The 18274-nt window shown below is 51.4% G+C and overlaps 1 protein-coding gene across 1 annotated transcript in view; it reads right to left on the bottom strand.

The window, feature by feature from the left end:
• Window positions 1–2350: 2350 nt before the first annotated feature.
• BAIAP2L2 (BAR/IMD domain containing adaptor protein 2 like 2) overlaps window positions 2351–18274 on the bottom strand; it is a 29695-nt gene continuing 13771 nt past the window's right edge. Inside the window, exons 8-14 of the mRNA XM_040233339.1 lie at window positions 7550–7702; window positions 7107–7248; window positions 6707–6944; window positions 4081–4239; window positions 3546–3753; window positions 3034–3077; window positions 2351–2833 (exon numbers count right to left, since the gene is read on the bottom strand). Coding sequence (XP_040089273.1) covers window positions 2758–2833; window positions 3034–3077; window positions 3546–3753; window positions 4081–4239; window positions 6707–6944; window positions 7107–7248; window positions 7550–7702 — 1020 coding nt within the window. The 3' untranslated portion in view covers window positions 2351–2757. The remainder of the gene's footprint in view (window positions 2834–3033; window positions 3078–3545; window positions 3754–4080; window positions 4240–6706; window positions 6945–7106; window positions 7249–7549; window positions 7703–18274) is intronic.

Raw genomic sequence — 18274 nt, 5'->3', positions numbered from 1 at the left:
TGCACGTGAGGGTCTCAGGACAAAGGAACAAACACCGTGGAGCGGGAGACTAGTGCCAGCGGCAAAATGGGTGGAGTTCATTTTCCTCCTTGGCCATGGGGTATGTTCTTAATTCATCTCAGTGATCTGAATGTCTACTGTCATTTAGAACATTATGGAGGAAAAATCAAAGCACGCTGTAACAACATCAGCCTTGTCTCAGAAGCCAAGGGAGCGGAGTTCCAATTCATCCCAGCTTAGCCAGGGATTTGCTCTGTGATTTGGGCCAGTCCCCTCCCCTTGACTGAGCCTCAGTTTTCCCACCTGTAAGATGGGTGACTGATCATCCCAGGTCAGCCAGGGATCTTGGTGGGGGGCGGCGGTGGTCAGATCTCTGGCTCCACTGGACAGATGGGAACCTTTGAGGAGGCACTGGAAGAGAGACCCTATCCCTCCAAACCCTTAGCAGCCCCCCATCCCCTCCACAGTCCCCAAGCTCCACCCAAGGGTTCACACAGCAGCCCCAGGTGCCTCTGTAACAGACCCCCGGAGGGGGCTCTGGGTGGACCAGCCCAAGCTGGGGGCAGAAGCCTCCCTTCCTTCTGCAACCCCTCTGTGCTGGGATCTCCTTCCTGACCTTGGGTAGCCAGGGTGTCCAGGACTCTGCTCCCCCACCCCAGGACCAAGTTCTGGCTTTTCCTGGGTCAGCCCCTCACCACAGGTACAGCCACTTGAGCACCAAGGCAAGAGGTGGTCCCGGGCAGCCCTCCCCGACTCTTACCTGAGCTGTCTCTTGGGTTTGGGTATCCAGCCTCACATCTTCTGAGGCCTGCAGGAAGGGGCCAGCACACCGGCTCCCCTGTGAAAGCCTAGCCAGGTGGGGGCTGCCTCCCAGGCTTCCTGCAGATCAGCGCTGGCTGGACTCTGGCAGCTCATTCCCCCAAGTCTGGGGCTTAGTGCTCCCCCACCCCCATCCCCTCTAAGAGGCTTTCTGCTGGGAGCTGGGAGGGGAGAAGGGACAGGGCAGCAGCCGACGAACAGGGCCAGGCTGCCCTCCACGGTGGGGCTCCCTGTCCCTGGCCCATCCAGGGAGAGCTAGAGATAGGTGGGTCCCCTCATCTCCTGGAGCCTTGGGCAGAAGACACAGGGCCCTGCCCTGTGGGGTCCTTGTGGTACAACGGGCACAGCCCTGCCCTGGAGAGGCCCCACCAGCCCTAATCACCTCAACTCCTCGCCTGCCCCCCACCCCCAGGCCACATTCCAGGAGGGGCCTCTGTGGCTTTCCCCTGGATAAGACTAATCCAGGCTGGATAGCCTGGGACGTGAGGGGGTGGGGATGGGGGCAGAACAAAGGGTGCTGTGTCCCAGGGTGCCAGAAGGTGACTTGCTGGTGGTCCCAGGCCTCAGTGACTGCCACCCCTCCCTCTCTGGGGAACCCACAGCAGAAATGAACCTGGGCAGAGATGGGGGATATAGCCTGTAGGAGTCAGGGCAGACCTAAAGACTTGCTTGGGCTTCCCTGGTGGCTCAGTGGTAAAGAATCTGCCTGCCAATGGAGGAGAAAGATTCGATCCCTGTGTCAGGAAGATCCCCTGGAGGAGGAAATGGCAACCCACTCCAGTATTCTTACCTGGGAAATCCCATAGACAGAGGAGCCAGGAGGGCTACAGTCCATGGGGTTGCAGTCAGACACGACTGAGCAGCTGAGCATGAGCACAAAAGTCTTGCTTAAAAGGAGGGATGTGAGGGGCTGGGAGTGAGCGAGGGCTCCCCACCGTTAGGACCTTCGGGACTTCCCAGTACGCGGTCTCCATCCCAACCTGCGCCTGTGCACTTCAGTCGCTCAGTCGTGTCTCTTTGTGACCCCATGTACCACAGCACACCAGGCTTCCCTGTCCATCACCATCTCCCAGAGCTTGCTCAGACTCATGTCAAGTCGATGGTGCCATCCAACCATCCCATCCTCTGTCGTCCCCTTTTCCTCCAGCCTTCAATCTTTTCTAGCATCAGGGTCTTTTCCAAGGAGTCGGCTCTTCACATCAGATGGCCAAAGTATTGGAGCTTCAGCTTCAGCATCAGTCCTTCCAGTGAACACCCAGGACTGATTTCCTTTAGGATGGACTGGTTGGATCTCCTTGCAGTCCGAGGGACTCTCAAGAGTCTTCTCCAGTTCAAAAGCATCAATTCTTTGGCGCTCAGCTTTCTTTATGGTCCAACTCTCACATCCATACATGACTACTGGAAAAACTGTAGCTTTGACTAGATGGACCTTTGTTGGCAAAGTAATGTCTCAGCTTTTTGATATGCTGTCTAGGGTGGTCATAGTTGACCTGCCCCACCCTGTCCCTAAATCAGACTCTGCCAGGCCGGCTGATGTGTTGCACGTGCTTTATTTCTCACCATTTACAAAAGTTAAACAGGGAGCTATGTGCGGTGGGAGAGGGGGTGTGCAAGGGGCTTCTCCCCACTGGGACAGAGAAGGGGGAAGAGTTTGAGGGGGCACAAGGTAGGCCCCCGGGGAGAGTCCAGAGCCCCTAGAGGGGAAGAAATGGTTCTGTTCCCTAATTCCGCCTGCTTTCGTTTGAAGGGCCCAGACCCTAGGCCAGTGCCCTTGGAACTGCTCAGGCTGGGGTGTGGTTTGGGGAGGGGCAGTCACCCCCCCCCCCCGGTACCAAGGCCCCGGCTCCTTGGATCCACTGCTGCTGCTTCCGCTGCCGCCAGCTCTAGGCAGGTGTGGGTGGCGGGGATGGCCCCAGACTCCAGGTGGAGGAAGGCGCCTCAGCGGATGAGGGGCGCCGAGCGGTCATTGGTGACGGTAGGGCGCAGCTTTACAGTAGCAAAGGGGTTCGTACCCCTGCCGGGGGTCGGGGGAGAGAAGGGAGTGAGAAGGGCCAGGTGCCCAACTGGCTGGGGATACAGGGGAGGCATCTGGGCATCTGAGCCAGGCATCTGCCCCAACATCCTGTGCCCAGGGGGTCACCTCCACTCAGGCCCACCGTGTCTCCCCCATAGCCCTCTGCCGAGCCCAGCCCCCTCTGACGCTCAGGGACTCACCGAGGGAAGAGCTCTGGGGGTTGCTGCTCCCAGGACGCAAGTTTCTGCAGTGAGGGGGAGGGAGGATTGGGTTTGGTGGGGAAGGAGCAAGCGAGCCCCCCACCCAGCTCCTCACTCCAGCAGGGCAGAGGACTGGCCCAGAGGCCCCTCCAGTGCCAAGCTCCTGCGAGATGAGGTCAAGCATTTGAAAACACAAAATGCTGTGGGTGTTAGACTCAAGGAGCCTCTGGGCCAAGTGCCATCTCCCAGGGCTAACACCGCCCCAGAGTGGGGAGCTTCTCCAGTGCCCCCATCTGGACCCTGGGGCTCCCCTCTGCTAGAGGAATCTTTCCCTGCCACCCTCCACCCCAGACTCAAGAAGCCCATTCTGTCCTTCCCTGCACAGATGGGCAGGCTGAGGCTGGGCTGGGAGGGCCCCCTCCAGCCAGCCAAGGGGTGGCAGGGAGGGTTGCCTGGTCTCCCTGCCCACTGGCCCACTCCCGGGTTGAGCGCAGGCTGCGAGAGGGGCCCACCTTGGCGTCACTGGCCACCCCCATGCTGCCCACACTACTCCGGCGGCTGCTGGGCAAGGGTGTAGGCGTGGGGCTGGGGGTGCGGCTTGGGACGCGGCTTGGGGTTCGGGAGCGGGACTGGCCATCCCAGTAGTCCAAAGATGCTATGGAGTTGCCCGGCCGGTCCAGGAGGTCATCAAGGCTGTGGCTACCCCGGAGCGGGTAGGACCTGAGTCCAGAGAAAGGAGGGAAGAGAAGGGGGTCAGGGTTCAGGCCCTACTGCATCCAACCCCATCTGCTGGGCCCCTGAGCACCCTACATCCTCTTCCCTTGCCCCTGGGTGAAAGGAGACTGTCGGCTTGGAGGCAGTCCTGAGAGGAGCCAGAGGGATGGACAATGACCTCCAACCTGTAGCGAGATGGGGTCGCCCTTTCTCCAGGGGCCAAAGGAGGCTGGGCCCACTCAAGACCGCAGCTCAGAGATGCCCTCCCTGGTGGGTGGGGCCACTGCCCCCGCCACCCACTGAAGCCCCTGCCCCACCTCTGACCAGCGGTACCTGGAAGGCAGCTCATTCACAGGGCTCCTGGGGTTCATGGAGGTCACCGGGTTCAAGGGGTTTGTGGGATTCATGGAGGTCACTGGGTTCAAGGGGTTCATGGGATTCATGGGCAGCTCTTCCAAAGGCTTCACATAGGCCTCAGGGAACCAGCCACTCCTGTGGAGTGGAAGCAAAAGGACCAAGAGCAGTGATCAAAATATCACTTCTAAGAGGGGTCGACGGTTAATGGGCACTGCTGTGTGCCAGGCTTGGCTCAGAGTAACTCATTTCATTCTTTGAAGGAAGTCTTTGCTGTCACTCAAAGCCACCCATCCAGACTCATGGGTCCTACCAGGGGCTGGGGTGCCTTAGAGAGGGGGAACTGGAGATCTGAGAAGGAAAGCATTGTATCTGAGGACATGGAGTGACAGTTTCATTCCCTACTCACTGAGCACCCACTACACAAGGACCCATGGAGAGCCAGATGCAGTGCCTGCTCCCCTGGGGCTCCCAGCCCGGCAGGGAGACAGATCCACAAACAGATGATTACAAGGGTGATGCCCAGGGGAGAGGGTGGGCTGGGGTGGGGGACCAGGCAGCTGTGGGAGCCCAGAGGAAGGAGCACCGGAGCCAGGGGTGCCTGGCTAGTAACCCTCCACCCTGGGCCCCCTGGTTCCAGTGACTCCGGGCACCCTGCCGGTGGAGTCTTCGTCTGATTGGAAGCTCGTTACTGCACCTTCAGAGCAGCCAGAGTCAAAGGAGAGACACTACGATCGATGTTCCCTAGCCTTTTCAGATTCCACGGAATCCGTCAGATTTTTGCAGAACACCTGGGCAGTGTTCTCCGAAGAGCAACCATAGAAGCCCCACCTCAAACCTGATCAACAACATTCTCACCTAAGGGTAACTGGAAGCTATTTCAACTCACACTGACAGAATAAAACCATTTTCAGAACGTCTTAGTTCTCTTTTCACCATAATATGCCTCCTGGTGAAACTTGCCATCGTTTTCCCTAACCTGAATCACAGAAAGAATAATGATGTCCCGGGACTGTGATTTGAGACCTCTGATCTAAAAATCAGACCTCTGATTTTTTAATTAATTAATTTTAATTGGAGGCTAATTACTTCACAATATTGCAGTGGTTTTTGCCATACATCGACATGAATCAAGCCATGGGTGTACATGTGTCCCCCATCCTGAACCCCCCTCCCCATCCCATCCCTCAGGGTTGTCCCAGTGCACCAGCTTTGAGTGCCCTGTTTCACACACAGAACTCAGACTGGTGATCTGCTTCACATGCGGTAACACGCATGTTTCAGTGCTATTCTCCCAAATCATCCCATCCCACAGAGTCCAAAAGTCTGTTCTTTATATCTGTGTCTCTTTTGTTGCCTCGCATATAGGGTCATCGTTACCATCTTTCTCAATTCCATATATATGCGTTAATGTACTGTTCTAGGTGGTTTTATAATCAGGTCTTTCCAGGAGGTTGGCTACATGCCTGTTTAGGGAACTTTCAGGGAGGCACCCTGCTGCCCTCTGACGTGGGTCTGCAAAGCAGGTGTCTCTTCCACCACCCGTGTTCTCGGTCACGTCTCCACCCATTGGCTCCTCCTTCTGTTCCTTATCCATGCAGTCACCTGCCATCCACCCATCTATCCACACAATCGTGCTGTCCAAGCATCACTCATCCATGAGGGCAACCAGCCCAGGACCACCAGTCCACTAACCCATCCATCAGCACTTGCCCACTGCCCACCTCTCTGTCAGTCCACTCACACACCTCTCCAGTTAGTCTAGACATGTACCCCCCATCTGTTCATCTTCCCGTGCCCCCTTGCATCTGCCCATCTGCTCATAGGAACAAGCATCCACCTGCCCACAACAGCCTCATCCAGTAACCATCTACTAACCCACGTGGTGAGCTCCCTCACACGCACCTGCTGACTCCTCTGTGGATGTTCCATTCATTCATCCCCTCTTCTTATCCTCACTCATTCCTCTCTCCTTAGCATGAGTGGGCCTGGGCTCCACACAGTCTCGCCCATAACACCCTGTGGGGGGGCACTGCATGGCTGCAGCGAGCTCCCATCTTCCCTCTTTCCTCTGGCAGAAAGAGTGGTCCCTGCTCTCCTCCAGGCTTGCAGCGACTGCAGTGTACTCCCCCACCTCCCCCTTTTCTACTGCGTGGTGCCAAAAGCAGCCCCCGTTTATGTCCTCTAAGGATTTCCCCGTGCCTGACTGCGAGGGGGTGAGCACACTCAGCTTGCAAGGTCCCAGCATCTCTCCTGCACCTGGCCCACCTCCCTGTCCAGTCTCTTCTCAGACCTTGGCTCACTTTGAGGTGCACGGTAGGTGCTCAAGCAGTAAGGTTTCATAGTGTTCCCATTTGTGAGAGAACCTTCCCCTTCCCCATCCTCTACCATCCTCTCAAGGGCCACCACCCTGAACTTGGTAAAGAGGTTCTTCCTTCCCTGCCAGAGGGATGAGGAAAATAGGGTGGGACGAGGAGGGGGATGGGAAAAGGGGAGAGCTGTCCGAGGCCTCAGGGACAGCCGCTATCCTGGAAGACTCGGAGCTGGAACCCAGGCCATCCAGTCCTCCTTCCAACCCACCCTGCGCCCCGGGGCTCCCACTCACGAGGATGAGCCCTCCAGCTTGCCATAGAGCCAGCCGTTCTGGGCTTCGGCCACCAGCACCTCCACGACGTCTCCGGCCGAGAAGCGCAGCAGCGTGTGGTTGGCGCCCTCCGAGTGCGAGACCAGGGCGCGGACTCTCCGGGCGCCGCCGCCGCCGCCGCCGCCGCCGCCCCCACCGCCCGGGCGCTCGCCGAAGGAGTTGGAGCGCGAGTGCTGGGTGCTGCTGCTGTAGAGCGAGGCTGCCGGAGGGGCGGGAGAGCGCCGCGCCACGTGGGTGGGAAGTCCTCCCTGGCGTCTACCCTCGATCCCTCCTGCTGCAGCGCAACCTCGGTTCCTCTTCCCGGCACCGGGTCCCCAGCCTGGGACCCCGGCCCTCCCTCTGCGCTCCGGGGGCTACTCACAGGCGGACGGCGTCCGGGGCAGGGACCGGCGGTGGTCTGGCTCCAGCTGGGACGCGGACCTCGCCTCGGCGGGCTCGGGGCCGTAGGAGCCGGAGCCGTGCCGGCTGCGGGGGGAGCCGAACTCTCCCAGGGCCCTCTGGGGCTGCGAGGGGGAGACGGGCAGGGGAGGGTGGGGCGGGGAGGGGCGGGGCCGCGGCGCCCTAGTCCAGCCCCCACCCCCAGTCCCAGGCGTCGACGTAGGGGTTCTCGGGCCGCCGGCCGAGCCACCACGGCGGCGCGGAGGCCGCGCCGGGGCGGAAGGAGCGGCGGAGGGGCGCTGCGTAGACCGGCCCCCTCGGGGGGAGGAGGCTCCAGGCGGCGGGCCTCAGGCCCCAGGGTCCCGCGGAGGGTGCCGGGGGCGGCGGGGGCGCGAACGGCGGCGGCGGGGGCGCCCAGGGCCTCACCATGTCCAGGCGGGTGGGCGTCAGGCGGCCCGAGGGGTAGGGCGGCCCCAGCACGGGGCCCAGCAGGCCCGGGGAGTGGGCGCGCGACGGGCTGCGGCTGGCCTCCGACTGCTCCTTCCACAGCAGCACGCGGTTCTGGAGCATCCCCCGGGCCTGGCCAAGGGGGCACGCGAGGGTCAGCGAGGTCTGAGCAGCCAGCCACCAGACTGCCCAGGGGACCGAAAAGTGGCACCCCCGACCTGGAAACTCGGGCCCTGCAAGCTGAGGGTGGCCGGAATGTCTAGCTAGAAGGAACCAGAGATCGCCGTGGTCACTTTGGTGTCACACACCGTCCAGGCCTCCCGGTCCTCTGTCGAAGGCTCTTCAGTTTTCCTGGAGGAGCCTCCCCTGGCCCCTCTCTCTGTGCGCTTTGAGTGGGGCTCCGCCTCGATCTGATACCGGGGTAGGGGTACAATACAGGTTTGACCACTTGGGTTGCTCCAAGACTTCCCTGGTGGCTCAGACGGTAAAGTGTCTGCCTGCAATGCGACCCAGGTTCCATCCCTGGGTTGGGAAGATCTCCTGGAGAAGGAAATGGCACCCCATTCCAGTATTCTTGCCTGGAAAATCCCATGGACAGAGGCACCTGGTAGGCTACAGTCCACGGGGTTGCAAACAATCGGACACAACTGAGCGACTTCACTTTCACTTTCACTTCATCCTCCTGGCTAGAGAGATGGAGTCAGGGATGGGCACCTACCCGAAAACTGTGCCTGAAGAACCAGTCCCAGGACTTGCCCTGGAATAATCTGGAAAATTTTATTCTCTCACCTCATGGAGTTTGCTATATATCAAGAGAGGGTGAAGGCAGAGGAAACTTCAGCTAAGCAACAGAGAGGGGCAAATTTCTGATGACAGCTTGTGTACTCCTGGATCCAACTATACCTGAAAGGCTCGAACTTCCCAGTGACTAATAAACACTTTTGTGTAAGCCAGCTTGAGTAGTTGTCTAGAAGAAGCCTTTCAAATAGTTCTTCCAGTAAGCATCCCTTTTCTAGTATGCCCAATACATGGGCATCTAACTCTGTTTGAATATCTTCAAGGACAAGAAACTCAGCAGCTGACCACATAGGCCATAAAAACGTGGAATAGGGGAGGGCTTTAAATGTTAGACCTGCTGTGCTTATTAACCATGTTTTAAACTTTCTGTATTTTATGTTTTGACATCCTCTGTTGTGTGTGTGTGTATGTGTTCAGTCACCCAGTTGTGTCCGACTCTTTGCCACCCCATGGACTGTAGTGCGCTAGGCTCCCTGTCCATGGAATTTTCCAGTCAAGGATACTGGAGCGAGTTGCCAGACAATGCTTTGATATCCTGGGCCTTGCTAATTCTGAAAAGACTGCACCTCACAGGGCTAGATAATTCCTAGAGATAGTAAACAATTTGAGGACCCTTCATCAACCAATCAAAACCCCTATCCTGGGACTTCCCTGTGGTTAAGGCTCCACACTTCCACTGGAGGGGGCGCTGGTTACATCCCTGGTCCGGGGAACTAAAATCTGTGCTGGGTGGTGCAGTAAAAAAAAAAAAAAAAAAAAAAAAACAAAGAAACGAAAAAGCCTGCATCCTCAATTATCTCCTTCTAACACACACCAACCTAGACAGCATATTCAAAAGCAGAGACATTACTTTGCCAACAAAGGTCCATCTAGTCAAGGCTATGGTTTTTCCAGTGGTCATGTATGGATGTGAGAGTTGGACTGTGAAGAAAGCTGAGCGCCGAAGAATTGATGCTTTTGAACTGTGGTGTTGGAGAAGACTCTTGAGAGTCCCTTGGACTGCAAGGAGATCCAACCAGTCCATTCTGAAGGAGATCAGCCCTGGGATTTCTTTGGAAGGAATGATGCTAAAGCTGAAACTCCAGTACTTTGGCCACCTCATGCGAAAAGTTGATTCATTGGAAAAGACTCTGATGCTGGGAGGGATTGGGGGCAGGAGGAGAAGGGGACGACAGAGGATGAGATGGCTGGATGGCATCACCGACTCGATGGACGTGAGTTTGAGTGAACTCTGGGAGTTGGTGATGGACAGGGAGGCCTGGCGTGCTGCGATTCATGGGGTCGCAAAGAGTCAGACACAACTGAGCAACTGAAGTGAATTGAACTGAACACACACCAAGCCAGTATTTCCCCTGCCCTAAATCATCCAAGCCAGGTAGTGGACAACTAGAGACAACTCCTATAGCCCAGAGCTCACTGAAATCATTCAAATCATCTAGTCCTAAACCTGCCGACCCTGCTTTGCCCATCCCTTCTCACAGAAACCATAATCAAGGTTCTGAGCCATACTTTCCCTTGGCTCCTTCTGCCTCTTGACCAAACCCTGGAGCTACCCCAACTTGGCCCTGCATGTCGTGGCGTGGCCCCTTCTCTTGGGAAGTGTGATATGTAATAAAACTTCTCTAGTGGCATGGATCTCTCTGTGTGGTCACTCAGGTCATCCTAGGTACAATCAGAACACCCTGCTCTCCAGTTATAAATGTCTCTCCATTTTCTATTCAAACATTCGCTCCCTCAAGGCCAAGTTCAGGACTGTTGCTTTAAGAAAAATAAAAGCTTCTCTTTGGGGACCTCCCTGGTGGTCCGGTGGCTAAGACTCTGTGCTTCCAATGCAAGGGGTCAGAGTTCAACTTTGGTCAGGGAACTAGATCCCACCAGAGGCAACCAAGGGCTTTCCCGGTGGCACTAGTGGTAAAGAACCCACTTGCCAGTGCAGGAGATGGAAGAGACTTGGGTTTGATCCCTAGATCTGGAAGACCCCTGGAGGAGGGCACAGCAACACACTCCAGTATTCTTGTCTGGAGAATCCCATGGACCGAGGAGCCTGGTGGGCTTATAGTCCATAGGGTTGCAGAGTTGGAAATGAGTGAAGCGACTTAGCGTGTACATGGCAAACCAAGACTTCGCATGCCAAAACTGAAGATCCCACGTGCCACAACTAAGACCTGGAATGGCCAAATTAAAAAAATGAAAAACAAGCTTCCCTTTGTTGAGCATCAACTCTGTGCCAGGCCCAGGGTTAAAGGCTTTACCTCCATTATCTTACTAGATTCTCCCAATGGCCTAGGGGGTAGGTGTCATTATTACAAAAGAAGATGCTGAGGGCCAGAGCAGTTAATGACTGTCTCAAGGTCTCACATCCAGTGAGCAATGGAGTGGCTTGTACTTACTTGTCTATCCCGAGGAAGCTTCCTGTGACTGTACTTTTCAATGATTGTTCCCTTCAGTCTGGCCCAGTTGCTGAAAATCTGATCTCAGGCAACAAAACAGAGCTCACGTCACAGGAACAACTAGTCCAGTTGGTCACTAGGTGTCCACCCCCTCTTTGCCTTGCATAATTAATTAGCAAAACAACAGAAAGACAAAATGCCAAAGGCCTTTGTACACTTGTTTTGGAGGCAGTAAGCAAAGCAAGAGCATACAATTTTGCTTACCATAAAGAAGGGTTTTTGTCCAATCTGAGAGCACCTGCCAGGGTACTAGGGGAGTCTCAGAGTCTTGGCCTGGACAAGACTCAACTTGACTGGCTCTCCTCAGCCCTGCATTTAGACAGTTTAGTCAGTGGTTGGGAAGAAACATAGAGGAGACCATGGGAGAATTAAAAAAATCATAACAGAGAGCGAAAGCCAGTCTAAGCAAGAGACAACTCCCCTAAACATAGAAGACGGGTAAATCGAACTAAAAATATTTTTTTTAACATGGCAAAACTCACAATAAGCAAAATCAAGTGATCAATGACAAATTGGGAAAATGTCACCAAGAAAAGGCTACTTTCAGTAACATATCCAGAGTTCCTATAAATTCATAAGAAAAATGGAGAAGATACTGACCTGTCACAGTAAAGGAAATAAAATGGTTCTGAAACATGAAAAGATGTCAATCTCACTTATAAGACAAGTGTAATGTAAAACTACACCGAGATACCATTTTAACCTTTCTGATTAGTGAAGATCACTGTTGTCAAGGAAATAGGGAATCTCCGCCCTTGCTGGTGGAAATACAAATCGGTATAGCCAATGTTTCCATCCCTGGACACACTAATCCCATTTCTAGGTACTTATCCTAGAGATCTACTTGCACAACTGTGATAAACCCAGGGTATAAAGGCGTGTTATTGACTAGACTTGGGCTAAGCAAGGGCTGATCACTGGAGACAGGAGAAAGACACCTTATTGAGCTTTGGCACCTAGAGTTCTTTCAAGTCTTGTGCCTTCCGCATATAGAAATAGTTAGCAGGTACATATTTATATTTGTCTTAGGAGTTAGATCTTGTATGTCCTAAAGCCCAGCTGGCTCAGAAAACATGCTACGTATTCCCTATACCTATGGGAATTCTGGTTCATTCAATCAACTGCTTCCTCCGGAGAGGTGATCACTCAGCAGGAAGCAGCCAATGGAGAGGTCAGCTCTCCTCTTATTGCTGGAGTTAACTGTTCAGGATACAGGCAGAAAGAGGAGTTTCCTTCCAAAGAAGATATATACATGGCCAACAAGTAGGTTGGATCATCGAAAAAGCAAGAGACTTACAGAAAAACATCTGCTTTATTGATTAAGCCAAAGCCTTTGACTGTGTAGATCATAACAAACTGGAAAGTTCTTCAAGAGATGGGAAAACCAGACCACCTTACCTGCCTCCTGAGAAACCTGTACGCAGGTCAAGAAGCAACAGTTAGAACAGGACATGGAACAACAGACTGGTTCCAAATTGGGAAAGGAGTATGTCAAGGCTGTATATTGTCACCCTGCTTATTTAACCTATATTCAGAGTACATCACGAGAAATGCGGGGCTGGATGAAGCACAAGCTGGAATCAAGATTGCAGGGAGAAATATCAATAACCTCAGATATGCAGATGACATCACCCTTATGGCAGAAAGCAAAGAAGAACTAAAGAGCCTCTTGATGAAGTGAAAGAGGAGAGTGAAAAAGCTGGGTTAAAACTCAACATCCAAAAAATGAAGATCATGGCATCCAGTCCCATCACTTCATGGCAGATAGATGAGGAAACAATGGAAACAGTGACAGACTTTATTTTTGGTGGGGCAGGGTGGGGCTCCAAAATGACTTCTGATGGTGACTGCAGCCATGAAATTAAAAGACGCTTGCTCTTTGGAAGAAAAGCTATGACCAGCCTAGACAGCATATTCAAAAGCAGAGACATTACTTTGCCAACAAAGGTCCATCTAGTCAAATCTATGGTTTTTCCAGTAGTCATGTATGGATGTGAGAGTTGGAATATAAAGAAAGCTGAGCGCTGAAGAATTGATGCTTTTGAACTGTGGTGTTGGAGAAGACTCTTGAGAGTCCCTCGGACTGCAAGGAGATCCAACCAGTCCATCCTAAAGGAAATCAGTCCTGAATTTTCATTGGAAGGATTGATGCTGAAGCTGAAACTCCAATACTTTGGCTAGCTTATGCGAAGAACTGACTCCTTGGAAAAGACCCCGAAGGTGGGAGGAGAAGGGGATGACAGAGGATGAGATGGTTGGACAGCATCACCAGCTTGATGGACATGAGTTTGAGCAAGCTCTGGGAGTTGGTGATGGACAGGGAAACCTGGCAGGCTGCAGTCCATGGGATCACAAAGAGTCAGACACGACTGAGCGACTGAACTGAACAAGTACGTGAAAGATACTCTGTATCATCAGCCATCAGGAAAGTGCAAATCAAAACCACAATGCGATACCACTCCACACTTACTCGGATGGCTATAATCCAAAAGCCCAAGGGCTTCCCTGGTGGCCCAGTGGTTAAGAGTCTGCCTGCCAATGCAGTAGGACACAGGTTTGATCCCTGCTCTGGGAAGATCCCACACACCATAGCGTCCATGCTCCGCAACAAGATAAACCACCCAAAGAGAAGCCCGTGTGCTGTGGTGAGGAGTAGCCCCCACTCAGTGCCACTAGAGAAAGCCAGCCTGCAGCAGCTAAGACCCAGAATGGTCAAAAATAAATAAATAAATAAATCTTTTTAAAAAAAGTGCCAACAAGTGTTCACAAGGATGTGGACAAATTAGAAACCTCATAAACTGCTGGTAGGAATGTAAAATGGTAAAAGAATCTGGAAGTTCCTCAAACAGTTAAATAGAGTTCCTTAAACAGAGTTACCCTATGACCCAGAAATTCCACTCCTATATACCCATGAGAAATGAAAAACACACATCCACAGAAAAACTTTTACGTGGATACCCATAGCAGCATCATTCATAATAACCAAAAGCAGAAACAAGCCAGCTGTCCATCAACTGATGAATGGATAAATAAATGTGGTATATCCAGATGATGGGATCCTATTTGGCAGTAAAATGGAATGGTGTATGGATACAGGCTCCAACACTGATGAACTTGGAAAACATGATGCTTAGTGAAAGAAGCCAGTCACAGAAGGCCAGATATTGCATGATTCCTTTCCTATGATCTTCCCAACCCAGGAATCAAACTCAGGTCTCCAGCATTGCAGGCAGATTCTTTACCAGCTGAGCTGCCAGGAAAGCACGAAATGGCCAGAAGAGGTAAATCTATAAAGACAGAAGGTAGACTGATGGTTGCTTAAGGCAAGGGGAAATGGAAGGATTGAGAAATGACCAGGAAGGGTACCAGGGTTCTTTAAGGGGTAATTAAATGCTCTGAACTTGAATGTGATGGGACTTCCTGGTGGTCCAGTGGCTAAGACTCTGCACTCCCAATGCTTAAAGATACCACATGCCACAACCATGACTCGATGCAGCCAAATAAATAAATATTAAACCAAAAACCCTTGTGGCATGGATGCACAACTCTGTGAATATACTACACCATTGAACTATATACATTAAATGGGTGACATGCATGGTGTGTGAATTATATCTCAATAAAACTGTTGAAATGAAGAAGGGACTTCTTGGTGGTTCAGCAGCTAAGATTCTGCACTCCCAGCATAGGGGGCCCAGGTTCAATCCTTGATCAGTTCAGTTCAGTCACTCAGTTGTGTCCAACTCTTTGCAACCCCATGGACTGCAGCACGCCAGGCCTCCCTGTCCATCGCCAGCTCCCGGAGTTTACTCAAACTCATGTCCATTGAGTTGGTGATGCCATCTAACCACCTCATCCTCTGTCATCCCCTTCTCCTCCCGCTTTCAATCTTTCTCAGCATCATGGTCTTTTCAAATGAGTCAGCTCTTCCCATCAGGTGGCCAAAGTGTTGGAGCTTCAGCTTTAGCATCAGTCCTTCCAATGAAAATTCAGGACTGATTTCCTTTAGGATGGACTGGTTTGATCTCCTTGCAGTCCAAGGGACTCTCAAGAGTCTTCTCTAACACCACAGTTCAAAAGCATCAATTCTTCTGCACCCAGCTTTCTTTATAGTCCAACTCTCATATCCATATGTGACTACTGGAAAAACCATAACCTTGACTAGACAGACCTTTGTTGGCAGGGTAATGCCTCTTCCTTTTAATATGCTGTCTAGTTGGTCATAACTTTCCCTCCAAAGAGCAAGCGTCTTTTAATTTCATGGCTGTAGTCAACATCTGCAGTGATTTTGGAGCCTAAAAAACAAAGTCTGCCACTATTTCAACTGTTTCCCCATCTATTTCCCATGAAGTGATGGGGCCAGATGCCATGATCTTCATTTTCTGAATGTTGAACTTTAAGCCAACTTTTTCACTCTCCTCTTTCACTTTCATCAAGAGGCTCTTTAGTTCTTTACTTTCTGCCATAAGGGTGGTGTCATCTGTGTATCTGAGGTTATTGATATTTCTCCCAGCAATCTTGATTCTAGCTTGTGTTTCTTCCAGCCCAGTGTTTCTTATCATGTACTCTGCATGTAAGTTAAATAAGCAGGGTGACAATATACAGCCTTGACGTACTCCTTTTCCTATTTGGAACTAGTCTGTTGTTCCATGTCCAGTTCTAACTGTTGCTTCCTGACCTGCATACAGGTTTCTCAAGAGGCAGGTCAGGTGGTCTGGTATTCCCATCTCTTTCAGAAGTTTCCACAGTTTATTGTGATCCACACAGTCAAAGGCTTTGGCATAGTCAATAAAGCAGAAATAGATGTTTTTCTGGAACTCTCTTGCTTTTTTGATGATCCAGCAGATGTTGGCAATTTGATCTCTGGTTCCTCTGCCTTTTCTAAAACCAGCTTGAACATCTGGTAGTTCATGGTTCACGTATTGTTGAAGCCTGGCTTGGAGAATTTTGAGCATTACTTTACTAGCGTGTGAGATGAGTGCAATCGTGTGGTAGTTTGACATTCTTTGGCATTGCCTTTCTTTCGGATTAGAATGAAAACTGACCTTTTCCAGTCCTGTGGTCACTGCTGAGTTTTCCAAATTTGCTGGCATATTGAGTGCAGCACTTTCACAGCATCATCTTTTAGGATTTGAAATAGCTCAGCTGGAATGCCATCACTTCCACTAGCTTTGTTGATAGTGATGCTTCCTAAGGCCCACTTGAGTTCACATTCCAGGATGTCTGGCTCTAGATGAGTGATCATACCATTGTGATTATCTAGGTCATGAAGATCTTTTTTGTACAGTTCTTCTGTGTATTCTTGCCACCTCTTCTTAATATCTTCTGCTTCTATTAGGTCCATACCATTTCTGTCCTTTATCGAGCCCATCTTTGCATGAAATATTCCCTTGGTATCTCTAATTTTCTTGAAGAGATCTCTAGTCTTTCCCATTCTGTTGTTTTCCTCTGTTTCTTTGCATTGATCACTCAGGAAGTCTTTCTTATCTCTCCTTGCTATTCTTTGGAACTCTGCATTCAAATGGGTATATCTTTCCTTCTCTCATTGCTTCTCTTCTTTTCACAGCTATTTGTAAGGCCTCTTCAGACAGCCATTTTGCTTTTTTGCATTTCTTTTTCTTGGGGATGGTCTTGATCCCTGTCTCCTGTACAGTGTCAAGAACCTCCATCCATAGTTCATCAGACACTCTGCCTATCAGATCTAGTCCCTTAAATCTATTTGTCACTTCCACTGTATAATCATAAGGGATTTGATTTAGGTCATGCCTGAATGGTCTAGTGGTTTTCCCTACTTTCTTCAATTTAAGTCTGAATTTGGCAATAAGGAGTTCATGATCTGAGCCACAGTCAGCTCCTGGTCTTGTTTTTGCTGATTGTATAGATCTTCTCCATCTTTTGGCTGCAAAGAATATAATCAATCTAATTTCAGTGTTGACCATCTGGTGATGTCCATGTGTAGAGTTTTCTCTTGTGTTGTTGGAAGAGGGTGTTTGCTATGACCAGTGTGTTCTTTTGGCAAAACACTGTTGGCCTTTGTCCTGCTTCATTCTGTACTCCAAGGCCAAATTTGCCTGTTACTCCAGGTATTTCTTGATTTCCTACTTTTGCATTCCAGTCCCCTGTAATGAAAAGGACATCTTTTTTGGGTGTTAGTTCTAGAAGGTCTTTTAGGTCTTCATAGAACTGTTCAGCTTCAGCTCTTCAGCATTACTGGTTGGGGCATAGACTTGGATTACCGTGATATTGAATAGTTTGCTTTGGAAATGAACAGAGATCATTCTATCGTTTTTGAGACTGCATCCAAGTACTGCATTTCAGCCTCTTTTGTTGACTATGATGGCTGCTCCATTTCTTCTAAGGGATTCTTGCCCACAGTAATAGATGCAATGGTCATCTGAGTTAAATTCACCCATTCCAGTCCATTTTAGTTTGCTGATACCTAAAATGTCCACATTCACTCTTGCCATCTCCTGTTTGACCACTTCCAATTTGCCTTTATTCATGGACCTAACATTCCAGGGTCCTGTGCAATATTGCTCTTTACAGCTTCGGATCTTGCTTCCATCACCAGTCATCCGTGATGGATGCAGTGGCGAAGGACACAATCCTTGATCAGGGAACTATTAATAGACCTCACATGCTGCAACTAAGAGTTCACACGCCACAACTAAAGATTCCGCGGGCCCCAACTAAGACCCGGAGCAGCAAAATAAATACATAAACAAATATCTTTAAAAGAGGAGGAAGCAGAAGCTCGTCCCCGGAGGATCACTCAGTGAGAGGAGGGATATGGGAGAAGGCCCAGCCCTGAGTCGAGGGCTGGGTGTGGTGGTGACAACTGAAGAGTGTAGGCCAGGGTGGGTGGGAATTAGTCACTGGATCCATTCATGCCTCCTACCTCCACTCAGCCCCATAGGGCCCCTGGGCTCAGAACCAGAGACTCAGAGAGGGCCTGGCAAGGTGAGGATGCTGAGGTGGAGAGGCGGGAGGTGGCTGCTGGCTGCTGGAGGCAGCTGACCACAAGGAGTTGGGTCTCCTGAATGGTAGCCTTTGTTTTCATCTTTGGAGGGGAGAGAGCAGGGGCAGCAGGCCCTAATCCCACTGGGCTCCTGCCTATGCTAAGCTCCATCCTTGTGCCAACCTTCTGCAGGGGCAATTATTTCCCTTCTTTTCCAGATAAGAAAATAAGACTCAGGTCTGAAATCACTTGCCCGAATTGGCAGCCAGGGTGCAGTATTTGGGAGACTAAAGAAGAATACAGGGAAATGGAAAGAGAAATTAAACAAGGCCACAGAGAAATCGGGACTTCCCTGATGCCCTAGTGGCTGAGACTCTGAGCTTCCAATGTAGGGGGCACAGGTTCAATCCCTGGTCGGGGAACTAAGATTCTGCATACCATGCAGTGTGGCAAACAAACAAAAAGACAATAAATGAATGACCATCTGATGATACAAAT

The sequence above is a fragment of the Oryx dammah genome, unplaced genomic scaffold, assembly GCF_014754425.2.
Source record: "Oryx dammah isolate SB20612 unplaced genomic scaffold, SCBI_Odam_1.1 HiC_scaffold_29, whole genome shotgun sequence".
Classification (NCBI taxonomy): domain Eukaryota; kingdom Metazoa; phylum Chordata; class Mammalia; order Artiodactyla; family Bovidae; genus Oryx; species Oryx dammah.
Note: the sequence above shows the minus strand (reverse complement) of the source record. Positions and strands in the feature narration are given on the sequence as shown.